At 40.9% G+C, this 15,029-nt stretch overlaps 1 protein-coding gene across 1 annotated transcript in view; it reads left to right on the top strand.

Moving 5' to 3' along the window:
• Nucleotides 1-290: 290 nt before the first annotated feature.
• The window catches only part of LOC113884486 (cytochrome P450 2C9-like), a 63,316-nt gene continuing 48,577 nt past the window's right edge, over nt 291-15,029 (top strand). Inside the window, exons 1-3 of the mRNA XM_027529109.1 lie at nt 291-518; nt 2,906-3,068; nt 3,226-3,375. Of these exons, the coding sequence (XP_027384910.1) occupies nt 351-518; nt 2,906-3,068; nt 3,226-3,375 (481 nt within the window). The 5' untranslated portion in view covers nt 291-350. The remainder of the gene's footprint in view (nt 519-2,905; nt 3,069-3,225; nt 3,376-15,029) is intronic.

Raw genomic sequence — 15,029 nt, 5'->3', positions numbered from 1 at the left:
GCAACTGATCGTTGACTTGAATCCAGAGTTTTGAGCTGTTTTTTGGTATCAAATTATTTATTTCAGTGGTTCTCAATCCTGACTGCACAGTGGACATTTTTTTTAATTATCAAATGTGGATCCCAGCCCAGTACAAGTAAATGAAAGTCTCCAAAGTCATTCCTGGACAGAGGAAAAACAAGACTAAAGGACACTTTAATTTTATCTTTATCAGTGGCAAAGTCCACTCAGAATAGAGTATAAAGTGGATGTGATTGATTGATATCTTTAGTCCTCAGAGAGACCCAGGTTGAATAGCAGGGACTTAGATTTCAGGCTCACAGTCGTCTGAGTAAGAAGAGAAGGCGTCAATGGATCTGGCTGTGGTCCTGGTGCTCTGTCTCTCCTGTCTGCTTCTCCTCTCACTTTGGAAACAGAGCTCTGGGAAAGGGAAGCTCCCGCCGGGCCCCACTCCTCTGCCGATTCTTGGAAACATCCTACAGTTAGATGTTAAAAACATCAGCAAATCTTTAACCAATGTAAGTAGACTTTATGCTCCTCCAGTGGCTTGAAAAGGGTAAGTAAATTAAGCCTAGTTTTAAAAATAATATATATTTCTCTGGGCACATTGTTTTTTTTTTTTTTTTCTTTTACTTTTAAATTTGTATTTATTTATTTTTTAGTGCATTGGGTCTTCCTTGCTGTGCACAAGCTTTCTCTAGTTGTGGCAGATTGGAGCTACTCTCTAGTCGCAGCACACAGGCTGCTCATTGTGGTGGAGCATTGGTCCTAGGGCACATGGACTCAGGAGTTGTGGAATACAGGCTTAGTTGCCCTTGGACATAAGGAATCTTTCTGCACCAGGGATTGAACTTTCATCAGCAGGTGAAATCTTAACCACTGGACCACCAGGGAAGTCCTGGGCACACTGTTAAAACAGATCAGCAAATTATCCCCTGTAAATTCTGGTATTTCTGTTGCCTTTTCTGGCCTGTCATTGTCATAAGTAGAGAAAAGAAGTAATGTGTTTTGTGAGCAGAGAAATATTTGTCTTTGCACATGTAATAGAATCAAAATAATGAAGTGGCAAAAGCTGCAAGTGTTACTTCCCTTTTTCATTTCACAGCCATTTTCTATGATTTGGGACTGAAAGTAAATGATAAGCTTTTTGTGATTAGAGATTTCCTTGCAGAAGTCTTTTACTATATAAGCTGTATGTATTGTTCAGTTGGCTATGAAAATAGAACTTTTCTGAAGAAGTGCATTGTGCTTGGTATTAAGGAAATAGCTCTGCATTCAGCACAAGCATGAGTGAATGAGAGAAAGAAGTCACCAGTCAGGGTCCCAGAAGCACTCATTTGGATTCTGCAAGAAGGTCCTATCTGTACCGGGTAAATACTGCAGGATGGAAGATGCTGTTCCTCCATGAGATACGCATGTCCTGACACTGCCTCTATGATGCTTCCTCCCTTTCTGTGTTAGTGACACCACTGGATCTCAAACTAAGCTGGGCATTAGAGTTATCTGAATTCATTTTTTAAAATATGGAATTCTAGTATTAATCAGGGCTAGCGAATATGAATTCCCATTGGAAGAACACTGCACGTGGTTCTGAAGCAGTCAGCTAGGTGATGGTTTAAAGGTGGGCCTCAGGGATTGATGCCTTGCTCCTTAAGGATCAGACAGTGAATAAGAGTTTCAAATTCAAATCTTCTATGTAGTAGCCATGGGACACTGGAAAGGAAATGGAATTCCACAACCTGTTTCCTTATTTATTGTTTTTGTTGTTCAGTTGCTCAGTCATGTCTGACTCTTTGCGACCCTGTGGACTGTAGCATGCCAAGCTTCCCTGTCCATCACCATCTGCCGGAGATTGCTCAAACTCATGTCCATTGAGACAGTGCTGCCATCCAACCATCTTGTCCTCAGTCATTCCCTTCTCCCCCTGGCTTCAATCTTTTCCAGCATCAGGATCTTTTCAAATGAGTCACCTCTTCGCATCAGATGGCCAAAGCATTGGAGCTTCAGCTTCAGCATCAATCCTTCTAATGAATATTCAGGGTTGATTTCATTTAGGATTGACTGGTTTGATCACCTTGCAACCCAATGAACTCTGAAGGGTCTTCTCCAACACTACAATTCAAAGCATCAATTCTTCAGCACTCAGCCTTCTTTATGGTCCAACTCTCATATCCATACATAACTACTGAAAAAAATGTAGCTTTGACTAGACAGACTTATGTCATCAGAGTAATGTCTCTGCTTTTTAATGTGCTGTCTAGGTTGGTCATAGCTTTTCTTCCAAGGAGCAAGCTCCTTTTAACTTCATGGCTGCAGTCACTATCTGCAGTGATTTTGGAGCCCAGGAAAATAAAATCTGTCACTGTTTCCATTGTTTCCCCATCTATTTGCCATGAAGTGATGGAACCGAATGCCATGATCTTAGTTTTCTGAATGTTGAGCTTTAAGCCAATTTTTTCACTCTCCTCTTTCACTTTCATCAAGAGGCTCTTTAGTTCCTCTTTGCTTTCTGCCATAAAGGTGGTGTCATCTGTATATCTAAGGTTATTGATATTTCTCCTCAAAATCTTGATTCCAGCTCATGCTTCATCAAGCCTGGCATTTCTCATGATATACTCCTTATTTATAAGCCAGGCAAATACACCTTCTGAAGGTGCTGATATGAGAATTCATTGTAATCTGGGTACCAGTTACTTGGGCCATTGCCTAGCATAACAGATGGAAATGGAAACAGTAACAATTGCCATCATACTTACGCTAATGCAGAATTTAATAATTCAGAAATATTTAGGCTGTATGTGGCAGAATGAAAGCATAATAGTAGGATGATAATACATTATGCCTCAGGCACAATATAGTTTCAAATGTTGACTTCTTTTGTTATTATGTGTACCTCCTTTCACAGCTTTCAAAAGTCTATGGCCCTGTGTTCACTGTGTATTTTGGCATGAAGCCCATCGTGGTCTTGCATGGATATGAAGCAGTGAAAGAAGCCCTGATTGATCTGGGAGAGGAGTTTTCTGGAAGAGGAATGTTTCCATTGGCTGAAAGAGCTAGTATAGTAAATGGTATGTGTTAAGCATTGGCAATGGGAGTGGGCAGAATGGAAACAGGAATTTGAAGAGCTCTCCAGCAGAGCTTGGTCCATATGGGGGCCTGCCAAGTGCCAGCTTACTTCTCCTTCCCTAGGACCTGCCTCCTAGTTTCTGTTTCTCCTCCTGGTAGGAATCCTTTTCAGCAATGGGAAGACATGGAAGGAGATACGGCGCTTCTCCCTCATGACCCTGAGAAATTTCGGGATGGGGAAGAGGAGCATTGAGGACCGAGTTCAAGAGGAAGCCTGCTGCCTGGTGGAGGAGTTGAGAAAAACCAATGGTGAGCAATTCTATGCTCTTATAGCTCTATCTTTAATAGTCTTCTCTCTCTCCAATGATGCCCCTTGGAAGCATTTCAGGATGGGCCACATGTTTCCTATGGGTCATGACTGTCAGCCCTCATGTGGAGGAGAGAGAGTTTGAAGCAGAGAACCAAGCGGGCTTTTGTGTATCTATGCTTGCTGTGTGGACTTCTATGATTACACATGCTGTGTGGTTACAAAAGGTCATTTATTCATAGTGTCTCCTGAGCCCTGTTTTAATATCAGAAATCACTAAGAATAGTTTTGAATCATTTCATGAAAGAGAGAGCAGTGGTTTTCCTATATCACAAATGTGGTTGTCTGTTTTAGAGCATTTCACCAGGGAATACTTGTTAAGTGGACAGGGTGGGAATGACCTCCTCCTGCCCTTATGGAGCATGAAACAAGTGTCATATGTGTTTACTTAATTGAACTATATTCTTATATTCAGTCTCACAGACACATCTGAGAGTTATTCCAGGACCCAGGCCTGAAGTTCTGGTCAATAGTTCTGTCATCTATGATTTCAGTCCATTAGGAATATCTATCTCAGTGCAGTTCTCCTCAATCATGAGTTCTCTGTAAAGGCATGAGTCCATGCTAAGTCCCTTTGGTCATGTCGGACACTTTGTGACCTTATGGACTGTAGCCCACTAGGCTCTTCTATCCGTAGGATTCTCCTTGCAAGAATACTGGAGTGTGTTGCTGTCCCCTCCTCCAGGGTATCTTCCCAACCCAGGGATTGAACCTGTGTCTCCCTCTTAAGTCTCGTGCATTGGCAGGCAGGCTCTTTATCACTAGCTCCACTTGGGAAGCCCTCTCTGTAAAGGCAGCACTATTTAAAGATATCAGCATCAATGATTTCTTGCTACCCAATACTCACTATATTTATATTTTGAAAAAATATATGCTACACATCAGCACAATACACCAAACCAAGTGATTAATATGAAATGTTTTATTTAACTAGATTTCAACCTAATTAACACCTTTCTACCCTGTTTTCTCGAACTAGAATTTGACTCTGTTTTTGGTTTACCAAACTTTGCTCCATCATTATTGGATTTTGATAACAAATTTGTGGTAAATATTTACTTCCCACTACCAGGCACAAAGTGTTTGTCATAATGACTGATTTTTCAGCTTGTATTACAAATTACACTGTTTTAATTTTTTTCTTCAGAATTAAAGACTGAAAATCAGATTTCATGTGAATCACATATAGATGAAGAAATTTCCCAAAGTTTTCAAAATTACCCTCTACCTGTAAAGTAAAATAAACTTTATTTTAACCTTACAAGCCTGGAATATAAAGGAGCTTGGCATAGGAACCACTAAGTATACATTTTCCTTTTGTTCCATGCCCTACTATTTCTTTGCAATGCTTAAAAAAATTTTTATAGCAAACAACATATAACATGAGATCTATCCTATTAACATATTATTGTGTGCAGGACAGTATTATTAACTGTGATCACACAGTAGGTCTCTAGAACTTTCATCCTTCATGACTGATACTCTCTACCCATTGAACTCTCCATTTCCTTTCCCCAAGGCCCTGCTAACCAGCAATCTACTTTCTATTTCTGTTAGTTTGACTTCTTTGGCTACTTCATCTAAGTGGAATCATGCAACATTGATCCTTTCACGACTGACTTTTCTATTTAGCAAAATATGCTCATGTGTCATCCATATTGTAGTATGTGACAAGATTTCTTTCACGTTTATGACTGAATAGTACTCCAGTGTGTGTATTTACATATTTTCTTTTTTGCTAATTATTGAGGGATATTTAGGTTCTTTCACTCCATGGCTATATCTATTTGAGATCCCAAATAAGTTCAGTTCTTTTTAATAAAAACTCATAAGTGGGACTTCTGGGTAGTATAGTAATTGTATTGAATATTTCTGTTTTTTGAGGAGCCTCCACAGTCAAAATATGAGCACAAGGGCTGGTCCAACCACACCATTGGTTATTGATAAGCTGAGGCCAGCACAAAACTTAATGATTAGTGATGTCAGCATCGTCTTACATACCTATTGACCAATCTTCTTTATTTTTTTAAATGAACACAAGTTAAAAATATTGTATAACTCATTAATGAGGAAATAAGTTACAACAAGTAGTAACAGAGTGTTCCAACCAGGTTATAGGACAAGGGTGGAAAAGTACAAATTTAGAGTGAAAAAATGTTGATATGGATGTGCAAATGAAGACAAAACTAGCTAGGAAAGTCAAATGAATCTCTATAGAACAGAGTTTGTATGTCTAGAGACAAGAATTATTTTGTGTCACTATTGTTGAAAATTGAAAAAGTTGCAAAATATCTCCCATAGAATTACAAAACAGTGAGCTATATAGATAGTGCATAGTTTTCTACTGAACCATACATTTTCCCTACTTGGTAGCTGTAACTACACCTACATATCCAGATTTTTAAAAAATCAACTTCCTGAATGGATGTGGTCTACACTCAATATTTTCCCCCAGGTTCATTGAGATGTAATTGATACTGTGTAAGTTTAAAGCATACAATATGTTGATTTTATATACTCATATATTGAAATAGATTACTACCATAGCATTGTCTAGCACCTCCATCAAAGTCCCATAATTACCTTTCTTGAGAAAACATGTAAAATCTAATTTCTCAGCAATTTTTAGATATATAGAATTGATGCTTTTGAACTGTGGTATTGGATAAGACTCTTGAGAGTCCCTTGGACTGCAAGGAGATCCAACCAGTCCATTCTAAAGGAGGTCAGCCCTGGGTGTTCTTTGGAAGGAATGATGCTAAAGCTGAAACTCCAGTACTTTGGCCACCTCATGCGAAGAGTTGACTCATTGGAAAAGACTCTGATGCTGGGAGGGATTGGGGGCAGGAGGAAAAGGGGATGACAGAGGATGAGATGGCTGGGTGGCATCACCGACTCAATGGACGTAAGTTTGAGTGAACTCCGGGAGTTGGTGATGGACAGGGAGGCCTGGCATGCTGCGATTCATGGGGTCGCAAAGAGTCGGACACGACTGAGTGACTGAACTGAACTGAACTGAACTGAATATGGCTATGTTAATCCTATTAATATTGTTGTGCATTAGATTCCCCAGAACTGATTCATTTTCTAACTGGAAATCTGTACTCTTTGAGCAACATCTCCTTATTTCCCCAACCTCCTGCCCCATAGAAACCATCCTTCTACTCTGTTTCTATGAGTTAGTTTTTCTTTTTTTTACATTCCACATATAAGTGATTTCATATAGCATTTGTCTTGTCTGTCTTATTTCACTCAGCATAATATGCTCACTATCCATTCAGTGGTAGCAAATACAAGGATTTACTTCTTCTCATGGATGAATAGTATTCCATTGTGTGTGTGTATGTATATATCACTCAAGTGCTGCATTTAAAGTGATGTATATACAGTAGACACTTGAACAACATGGGTTTGAACTCATTGGTCTACTGATATGTGTTTATTTACCAGTAAGTACTTGCTACAGTACCACATGATTCATGCTTGGTTGGATCCTGGAACATGCAACTGCAGATATGGAAGGCCAACTGTAAAATTGTGCATGGACTTTGAATTGTGGCCACGTGGGATGCGGGTCAGTGCTCCATCCCCATGTTGTTCAAGGGTCAACTCTTTGTGTGTATATTTATTTTTACTTTATCCATTCAACAGTTGATGGAGACTCAGTTTGTCTCCATATCTTAGATACTGTAAATAATGCTGCAATAAACATGAGGTATAGAAACCTCTATGATATTCTGCTTTCATTTCATTCAGAAGGAGCAGTGCTGGATCATATGGTGGTTCTATTTTTAATATATAGAAGAACCTCCACACTGTTTTACATAGTGACTATAGAAGTTTACATTCACTCCAATAGTGTTTGCTGCTAAGTCACTTCAGTCGTGTCCAACTCTGTGCGACCCCATAGACGGCAGCCCACCAGGCTCCCCCGTCCCTGGGATTCTCCAGGCAAGAACACTGGAGTGGGTTGCCATTTCCTTCTCCAATGCATGAAAGTGAAAAGTGAAAGTGAAGTCACTCAGTCGTGTCTGACTCTTAGCGACTCCATGGACTGCAGTGTACCAGGCTCCTCTGTCCATGGGCTTTTCCAGGCAAGAGTACTGGAGTGGGGTGCCATTGCCAATAGTGTTTAAGTGTTCCCTTTTCTCCACATCCCAGTCAACTCTTGTTATTTCTTGACTTTTGATGGCAGCCATTCTAACGTGTGTTTTGTGGTTTTAATCTCCATTTTCCGGACAAATGGTAATGTTGAGAGCATTTATGCACTTGTTGGCCATTTACATGTCTTTTGACAGATGTCTGTTCAGTTCCTCTGCCCACTTTTAACCAGGTTGCTTTTCTTTTTATTGCGTTGTATGAGTTCTCTACATATTTTGGATACTAACCCCTTATAAGAAATATGGTTTGCGAAGATGGCGGAGGAGTAGGACGGGGAGAACACTTTCTCCCCCACAAATTCATCAAAAGAGCATTTAAACGTCTAGTAAATTCCACAAAACAACTTCTGAATGCCGGCAGAGGACATCAGGCACCCAGAAAAGCAATCCAACTCTTTGAAAGGAGGTAGGAAAAAATATAAAAGACAAAAAAAGAGACAAAAGAGGGAGGGACGGAGTTCCGTCCCGGGAAGGGAGTCTTAAAAAGAGAGAGGTTTCCAAACACCAGGAAACCTTCTCACTGCCGAATCTGTGCCAAGCTTTGGAAGCACAGAGGGCAACATAACAGGAAGAAAAAATAAATAAACAATTAAAACTCGAAGATTGAGAGTCCTATGGTAACTCCCCCAGCGGAGAAGCAGCGCAGACACCTGCACGCGCCATTAACAACCGGGGGCTGGGCAGGGAGGCGCAGCGCGGGCTGCATCGCTTAGAGTAAGAATCTGGCCTGAATACCCTGAGCACTATCTGAGCAAAATAATTTGGGCTAGCAAACCAGACTGTGGGATATCTACCACGCGAAAAGCCAGCCCCAACCTAAGACACCGCCAGGCCCGCGCACGGAACAAAGAATTGAACAGAGATAGCTGGCTGCAGACCTTCCCCCTCCGGTGACAGGCAGCCAGAGCCAGAAGGGGGCAATCGCAGCCCCAGAGAGACATCATCTATAAAACTGTAAGCAGGCTTCTTTGCTAACTAAAACTTTTTGGGGGTCTGGACGGTTAACATCTGCCTGAGAAGGTGCGCCGGTTTTACACCCAGATAACCGAGTGGCGGGGAGGCGATAAGTCGCAGCATTGGCGCTCGCCAAACACCTCATCACTTGAGCTGCTTGGACCTGGGAAGAGCACAAAACTCAGGCCCAACTGAGTCTGCGCCTCTGAGGACTACCCGAGTGCCTGAACCTGAGCGGCTTGGACCTGGGAGGTATATGCAACCCAGGGCCAGCCTCGGATTGTTCCCGGCGGAACAACCTAGAGCCCGAGCAGTGTGGGCAGGGAGGCTACACGCGCCGTGAGCAGGGGCAGACCCAGTGTGGCTGAGGCACTGCAAGAGCATGCCAGTGTTATTTGTTTGCAGCATCCCTCCCTCCCTCCCCACAGCGCAACTGCACAAAGAGAAGAAATACAGCTCCACCCATCAGAACACCGACACAAGCTTCCCTAACCAGGAAACCTTGACAAGCCACCTGTACAAACCCACACACAGCGAGGAAAAGCCACAATAAAGAGAACTCCACAAACTGCCAGAATACAGAAAGGACACCCCAAACTCAGCAATTTAAACAAGATGAAGAGACAGAGGAATAGCCAGCAGATAAAGGAACAGGATAAATGCCCACCAAACCAAACAAAAGAGGAAGAGATAGGGAATCTATCTGATAAAGAATTCCAAATAATGATAGTGAAATTGATCCAAAATCTTGAAATTAAAATGGAATCACAGATAAATAGCTTGGAGACAAGGATTGAGAAGATGCAAGAAAGGTTTAACAAGGACCTAGAAGAAATAAAAAAGAGTCAATATATAATGAATAATGCAATAAATGAAATTAAAAACACTCTGGAGGCAACAAATAGTAGAATAACAGAGGCAGAAGATAGGATTAGTGAATTAGAAGATAGAATGGTAGAAATAAATGAATCAGAGAGAATAAAAGAAAAACGAATTAAAAGAAATGAGGACAATCTCAGAGACCTCCAGGACAATATTAAACGCTACAACATTCGAATCATAGGGGTTCCAGAAGAAGAAGACAAAAAGAAAGACCATGAGAAAATACTTGAGGAGATAATAGTTGAAAACTTCCCTAAACTGGGGAAGGAAATAATCACCCAAGTCCAAGAAACCCAGAGAATCCCAAACAGGATAAACCCAAGGAGAAACACCCCAAGACACATATTAATCAAATTAACAAAGATCAAACACAAAGAACAAATATTAAAAGCAGCAAGGGAAAAACAACAAATAACACACAAGGGAATTCCCATAAGGATAACAGCTGATCTTTCAATAGAAACTCTTCAAGCCAGGAGGGAATGGCAAGACATACTTAAAATGATGAAAGAAAATAACCTACAGCCCAGATTATTGTACCCAGCAAGGATTTCATTCAAGTATGAAGGAGAAATCAAAAGCTTCTCAGACAAGCAAAAGCTGAGAGAATTCTGCACCACTAAACCAGCTCTCCAACAAATACTAAAGGATATTCTCTAGACAGGAAACACAAAAATGGTGTATAAATTCGAACCCCAAACAATAAAGTAAATGGCAACGGGATCATACTTATCAGTAATTACCTTAAACGTAAATGGGTTGAATGCCCCAACCAAAAGACAAAGACTGGCTGAATGGATACAAAAACAAGACCCCTACATATGTTGTCTACAGGAGACCCACCTCAAAACAGGGGACACATACAGACTGAAAGTGAAGGGCTGGAAAAAGATTTTCCATGCAAATAGGGACCAAAAGAAAGCAGGAGTAGCAATACTCATATCAGATAAAATAGACTTTAAAACAAAGGCTGTGAAAAGAGACAAAGAAGGTCACTACATAATGATCAAAGGATCAATCCAAGAAGAAGATATAACAATTATAAATATATATGCATCCAACACAGGAGCACCGCAGTATGTAAGACAAATGCTAACAAGTATGAAAGGAGAAATTAACAATAACACAATAATAGTGGGAGACTTTAATACCCCACTCACACCTATGGATAGATCAACTAAACAGAAAATTAACAAGGAAACACAAACTTTAAACGATACAATAGACCAGTTAGACCTAATTGATATCTATAGGACATTTCATCCCAAAACAATGAATTTCACCTTTTTCTCAAGCGCACATGGAACCTTCTCCAGGATAGATCACATCCTGGGCCATAAAGCTAGCCTTGGTAAATTCAAAAAAATAGAAATCATTCCAAGCATCTTTTCTGACCACAATGCAGTAAGATTAGATCTCAATTACAGGAGAAAAACTATTAAAAATTCCAACATATGGAGGATGAACAACACCCTGCTGAATAACCAACAAATCACAGAAGAAATCAAAAAAGAAATCAAAATTTGCATAGAAACGAATGAAAATGAAAACACAACAACCCAAAACCTGTGGGACACAGTAAAAGCAGTCCTAAGGGGAAAGTTCATAGCAATACAGGCACACCTCAAGAAACAAGAAAAAAGTCAAATAAATAACCTAACTCTACACCTAAAGCAACTAGAAAAGGAAGAAATGAAGAACCCCAGGGTTAGTAGAAGGAAAGAAATCTTAAAAATTAGAGCAGAAATAAATGCAAAAGAAACAAAAGAGACCATAGCAAAAATCAACAAAGCCAAAAGCTGGTTCTTTGAAAGGATAAATAAAATTGATAAACCATTAGCCAGACTCATCAAGAAACAAAGGGAGAAAAATCAAATCAATAAAATTAGAAACGAAAATGGAGAGATCACAACAGACAATACAGAAATACAAAGGATCATAAGAGACTATTATCAACAATTATATGCCAATAAAATGGACAACGAGGAAGAAATGGACAAATTCTTAGAAAAGTACAACTTTCCAAAACTCGACCAGGAAGAAATAGAAAACCTTAACAGACCCATCACAAGCACAGAAATTGAAACTGTAATAAAAAATCTTCCAGCAAACAAAAGCCCCGGTCCAGACGGCTTCACAGCTGAATTCTACCAAAAATTTAGAGAAGAGCTAACACCTATCCTGCTCAAACTCTTCCAGAAAATTGCAGAGGAAGGTAAACTTCCAAACTCATTCTATGAGGCCACCATCACCCTAATACCAAAACCTGACAAAGATGCCACAAAAAAAGAAAACTACAGGCCAATATCACTGATGAACATAGATGCAAAAATCCTAAACAAAATTCTAGCAATCAGAATCCAACAACACATTAAAAAGATCATACACCATGACCAAGTGGGCTTTATCCCAGGGATGCAAGGATTCTTCAATATCTGCAAATCAATCAATGTAATACACCACATTAACAAATTGAAAAACAAAAACCATATGATTATCTCAATAGATGCAGAGAAAGCCTTTGACAAAATTCAACACCCATTTATGATAAAAACTCTCCAGAAAGCAGGAATAGAAGGAACATACCTCAACATAATAAAAGCTATATACGACAAACCTACAGCAAACATTATCCTCAATGGTGAAAAATTGAAAGCATTTCCTCTAAAGTCAGGAACAAGACAAGGGTGCCCACTTTCACCATTACTATTCAACATAGTTTTGGAAGTTTTGGCCACAGCAATCAGAGCAGAAAAAGAAATAAAAGGAATCCAAATGGGAAAAGAAGAAGTAAAACTCTCACTATTTGCAGATGACATGATCCTCTACATAGAAAACCCTAAAGACTCCACCAGAAAATTACTAGAACTAATCAATGATTATAGTAAAGTTGCAGGATATAAAATCAACACACAGAAATCCCTTGCATTCCTATACACTAATAATGAGAAAACAGAAAGAGAAATTAAGGAAACAATTCCATTCACCATTGCAACGAAAAGAATAAAATACTTAGGAATATATCTACCTAAAGAAACTAAAGACCTATATATAGAAAACTATAAAACACTGGTGAAAGAAATCAAAGAGGACACTAATAGATGGAGAAATATACCATGTTCATGGATTGGAAGAATCAATATAGTGAAAATGAGTATACTACACAAAGCAATTTATAGATTCAATGCAAACCCTATCAAGCTACCAACAGTATTCTTCACAGAGCTAGAACAAATAATTTCACAATTTGTATGGAAATACAAAAAACCTCGAATAGCCAAAGCGATCTTGAGAAAGAAAAATGGAACTGGAGGAATCAACCTACCTGACTTCAGGCTCTACTACAAAGCCACAGTTATCAAGACAGTATGGTACTGGCACAAAGACAGAAATATAGATCAATGGAACAAAATAGAAAGCCCAGAGATAAATCCATGCACATATGGACACCTTATCTTTGACAAAGGAGGCAAGAATATACAATGGATAAAAGACAATCTCTTTAACAAGTGGTGCTGGGAAATCTGGTCAACCACTTGTAAAAGAATGAAACTAGAACACTTTCTAACACCATATACAAAAATAAACTCAAAATGGATTAAAGATCTCAACGTAAGACCAGAAACTATAAAACTCCTAGAGGAGAACATAGGCAAAACACTCTCTGACATACATCACAGCAGGATCCTCTATGACCCACCTCCCAGAATATTGGAAATAAAAGCAAAAATAAACAAATGGGACCTAATTAAACTTAAAAGCTTCTGCACATCAAAGGAAACTATTAGCAAGGTGAAAAGACAGCCTTCAGAATGGGAGAAAATAATAGCAAATGAAGCAACCGACAAACAACTAATCTCAAAAATATACAAGCAACTCCTACAGCTCAACTCTAGAAAAATAAATGACCCAATCAAAAAGTGGGCCAAGGATCTAAATAGACATTTCTCCAAAGAAGACATACAGATGGCTAACAAACACATGAAAAGATGCTCAACATCACTCATTATCAGAGAAATGCAAATCAAAACCACTATGAGATACCATTTCACACCAGTCAGAATGGCTGCGATCCAAAAGTCTACAAATAATAAATGCTGGAGAGGGTGTGGAGAAAAGGGAACCCTCTTACACTGTTGGTGGGAATGCAAATTAGTACAGCCACTATGGAGAACAGTGTGGAGATTCCTTAAAAAACTGGAAATAGAACTGCCTTATGATCCAGCAATCCCACTGCTGGGCATACACACTGAGGAAACCAGAATTGAAAGACACACGTGTACCCCAATGTTCATCGCAGCACTGTTTATAATAGCCAGGACATGGAAACAACCTAGATGTCCATCAGCAGATGAATGGATAAGAAAGCTGTGGTCCGTAGTTCAAGAATCCAGCCCATCCAGACCAACTCTTGCTTTTCATGGTGTTGTCCATGCCAGGTTACGGATCTAGGCAGGAAACTCCTCTTGCTTTTCTGGGGGGTACAAGTTCGTCTGGGAAGTGTAGCATCCAGGAGATGGCCTGTTTTCCACCCCTTGCAAAAGGCGCAGTACCTGTAGCTCTTCTGTCCTTGTCAGTCCACAGTCCTTGGAGGAAAGAGCATGTCTTTGCTGCTCGTGGAAGCCTTGCTCTGCAGTTGACAGGCCTCGCGTGCTCGCAGAGTGGCGGCGCGGTTTGAATGCTGCTCTTTCTGTTGGCCAGCCTGCCTGTCCCAGAGGCTTGTCCAGACAGTGCCACACGCCCGCTCTTGAAGCAGGCATCCTGTCCCCGTTTTGTGGGGCTGCTCCCCAAGGCCCTTCCCACCAGGTTCCCCCTTCGCCCTGCTCGGGCGGCTGCCCCCCGCCCATCCCTGCCACCTGATGCCCCTTCCTCCCAGTGACAGCGTGCGTACCGACTCCCTGCTCCCCAAGGGCCAAACCGCTTCTCGCTCAGGCCGGTGTCGTCTCAAAACAGGACCAAAGCCTGTGTGAGCCTTTTTATTTGAAGTAAAAATGGTGCTTTTTTCCTTACTTGGAGATCTTCTATATAAATACTGTAAATGACATCTTTTCGTACGGACCTGTTCGAGCGTTGCTTTCCAGAGCCCACGAACAGTGCTGGCCCGATCTTGGGCTCTGGCCGCCCCATCCATGTGGAGCCCTTGCAGGAAGCCCCGGCGAGCAGAGAAGCCGCGCCTGGGTCCCAGCAGCGCTCACTAGTCTGTCACTTGGCCCGTGAGCGGGCTCGTCGTCATCTTCTTATGGTCCAGGATGTACTGACTAAATCTGTGTTAGCAAATTCAGACACTCCTTCCCCTTCGGTAGCATCACAGTGTTCATTCTCCTTCAGGCTTCTTTCCACGTGGAGTCCTCGCTGGGGAGGGGGCAGGACCCCTCGCGGGACTCTGAGGGTGGACAAGGGGGTGAGGCTGCCTTCTCTCGTGGAGCTGGCAGCCCTTTCGCAGGACAACAAGCCTTTCCTTCCCTCCCCTCCGCCACTTGGCAGACTAGTGACGAGGTATCCCTGCTCTCAGCTCTGTTTCAGTCAGCCTTTTCAGAAAACTGAGAGAGATGGTCTCGAGACTTGCTCCGACTCTTTGGTATTCAGTATTCAACTATTTG

The sequence above is a fragment of the Bos indicus x Bos taurus genome, chromosome 26 (assembly GCF_003369695.1).
Source record: "Bos indicus x Bos taurus breed Angus x Brahman F1 hybrid chromosome 26, Bos_hybrid_MaternalHap_v2.0, whole genome shotgun sequence".
NCBI lineage: Eukaryota > Metazoa > Chordata > Mammalia > Artiodactyla > Bovidae > Bos > Bos indicus x Bos taurus.
Note: the sequence above shows the minus strand (reverse complement) of the source record. Positions and strands in the feature narration are given on the sequence as shown.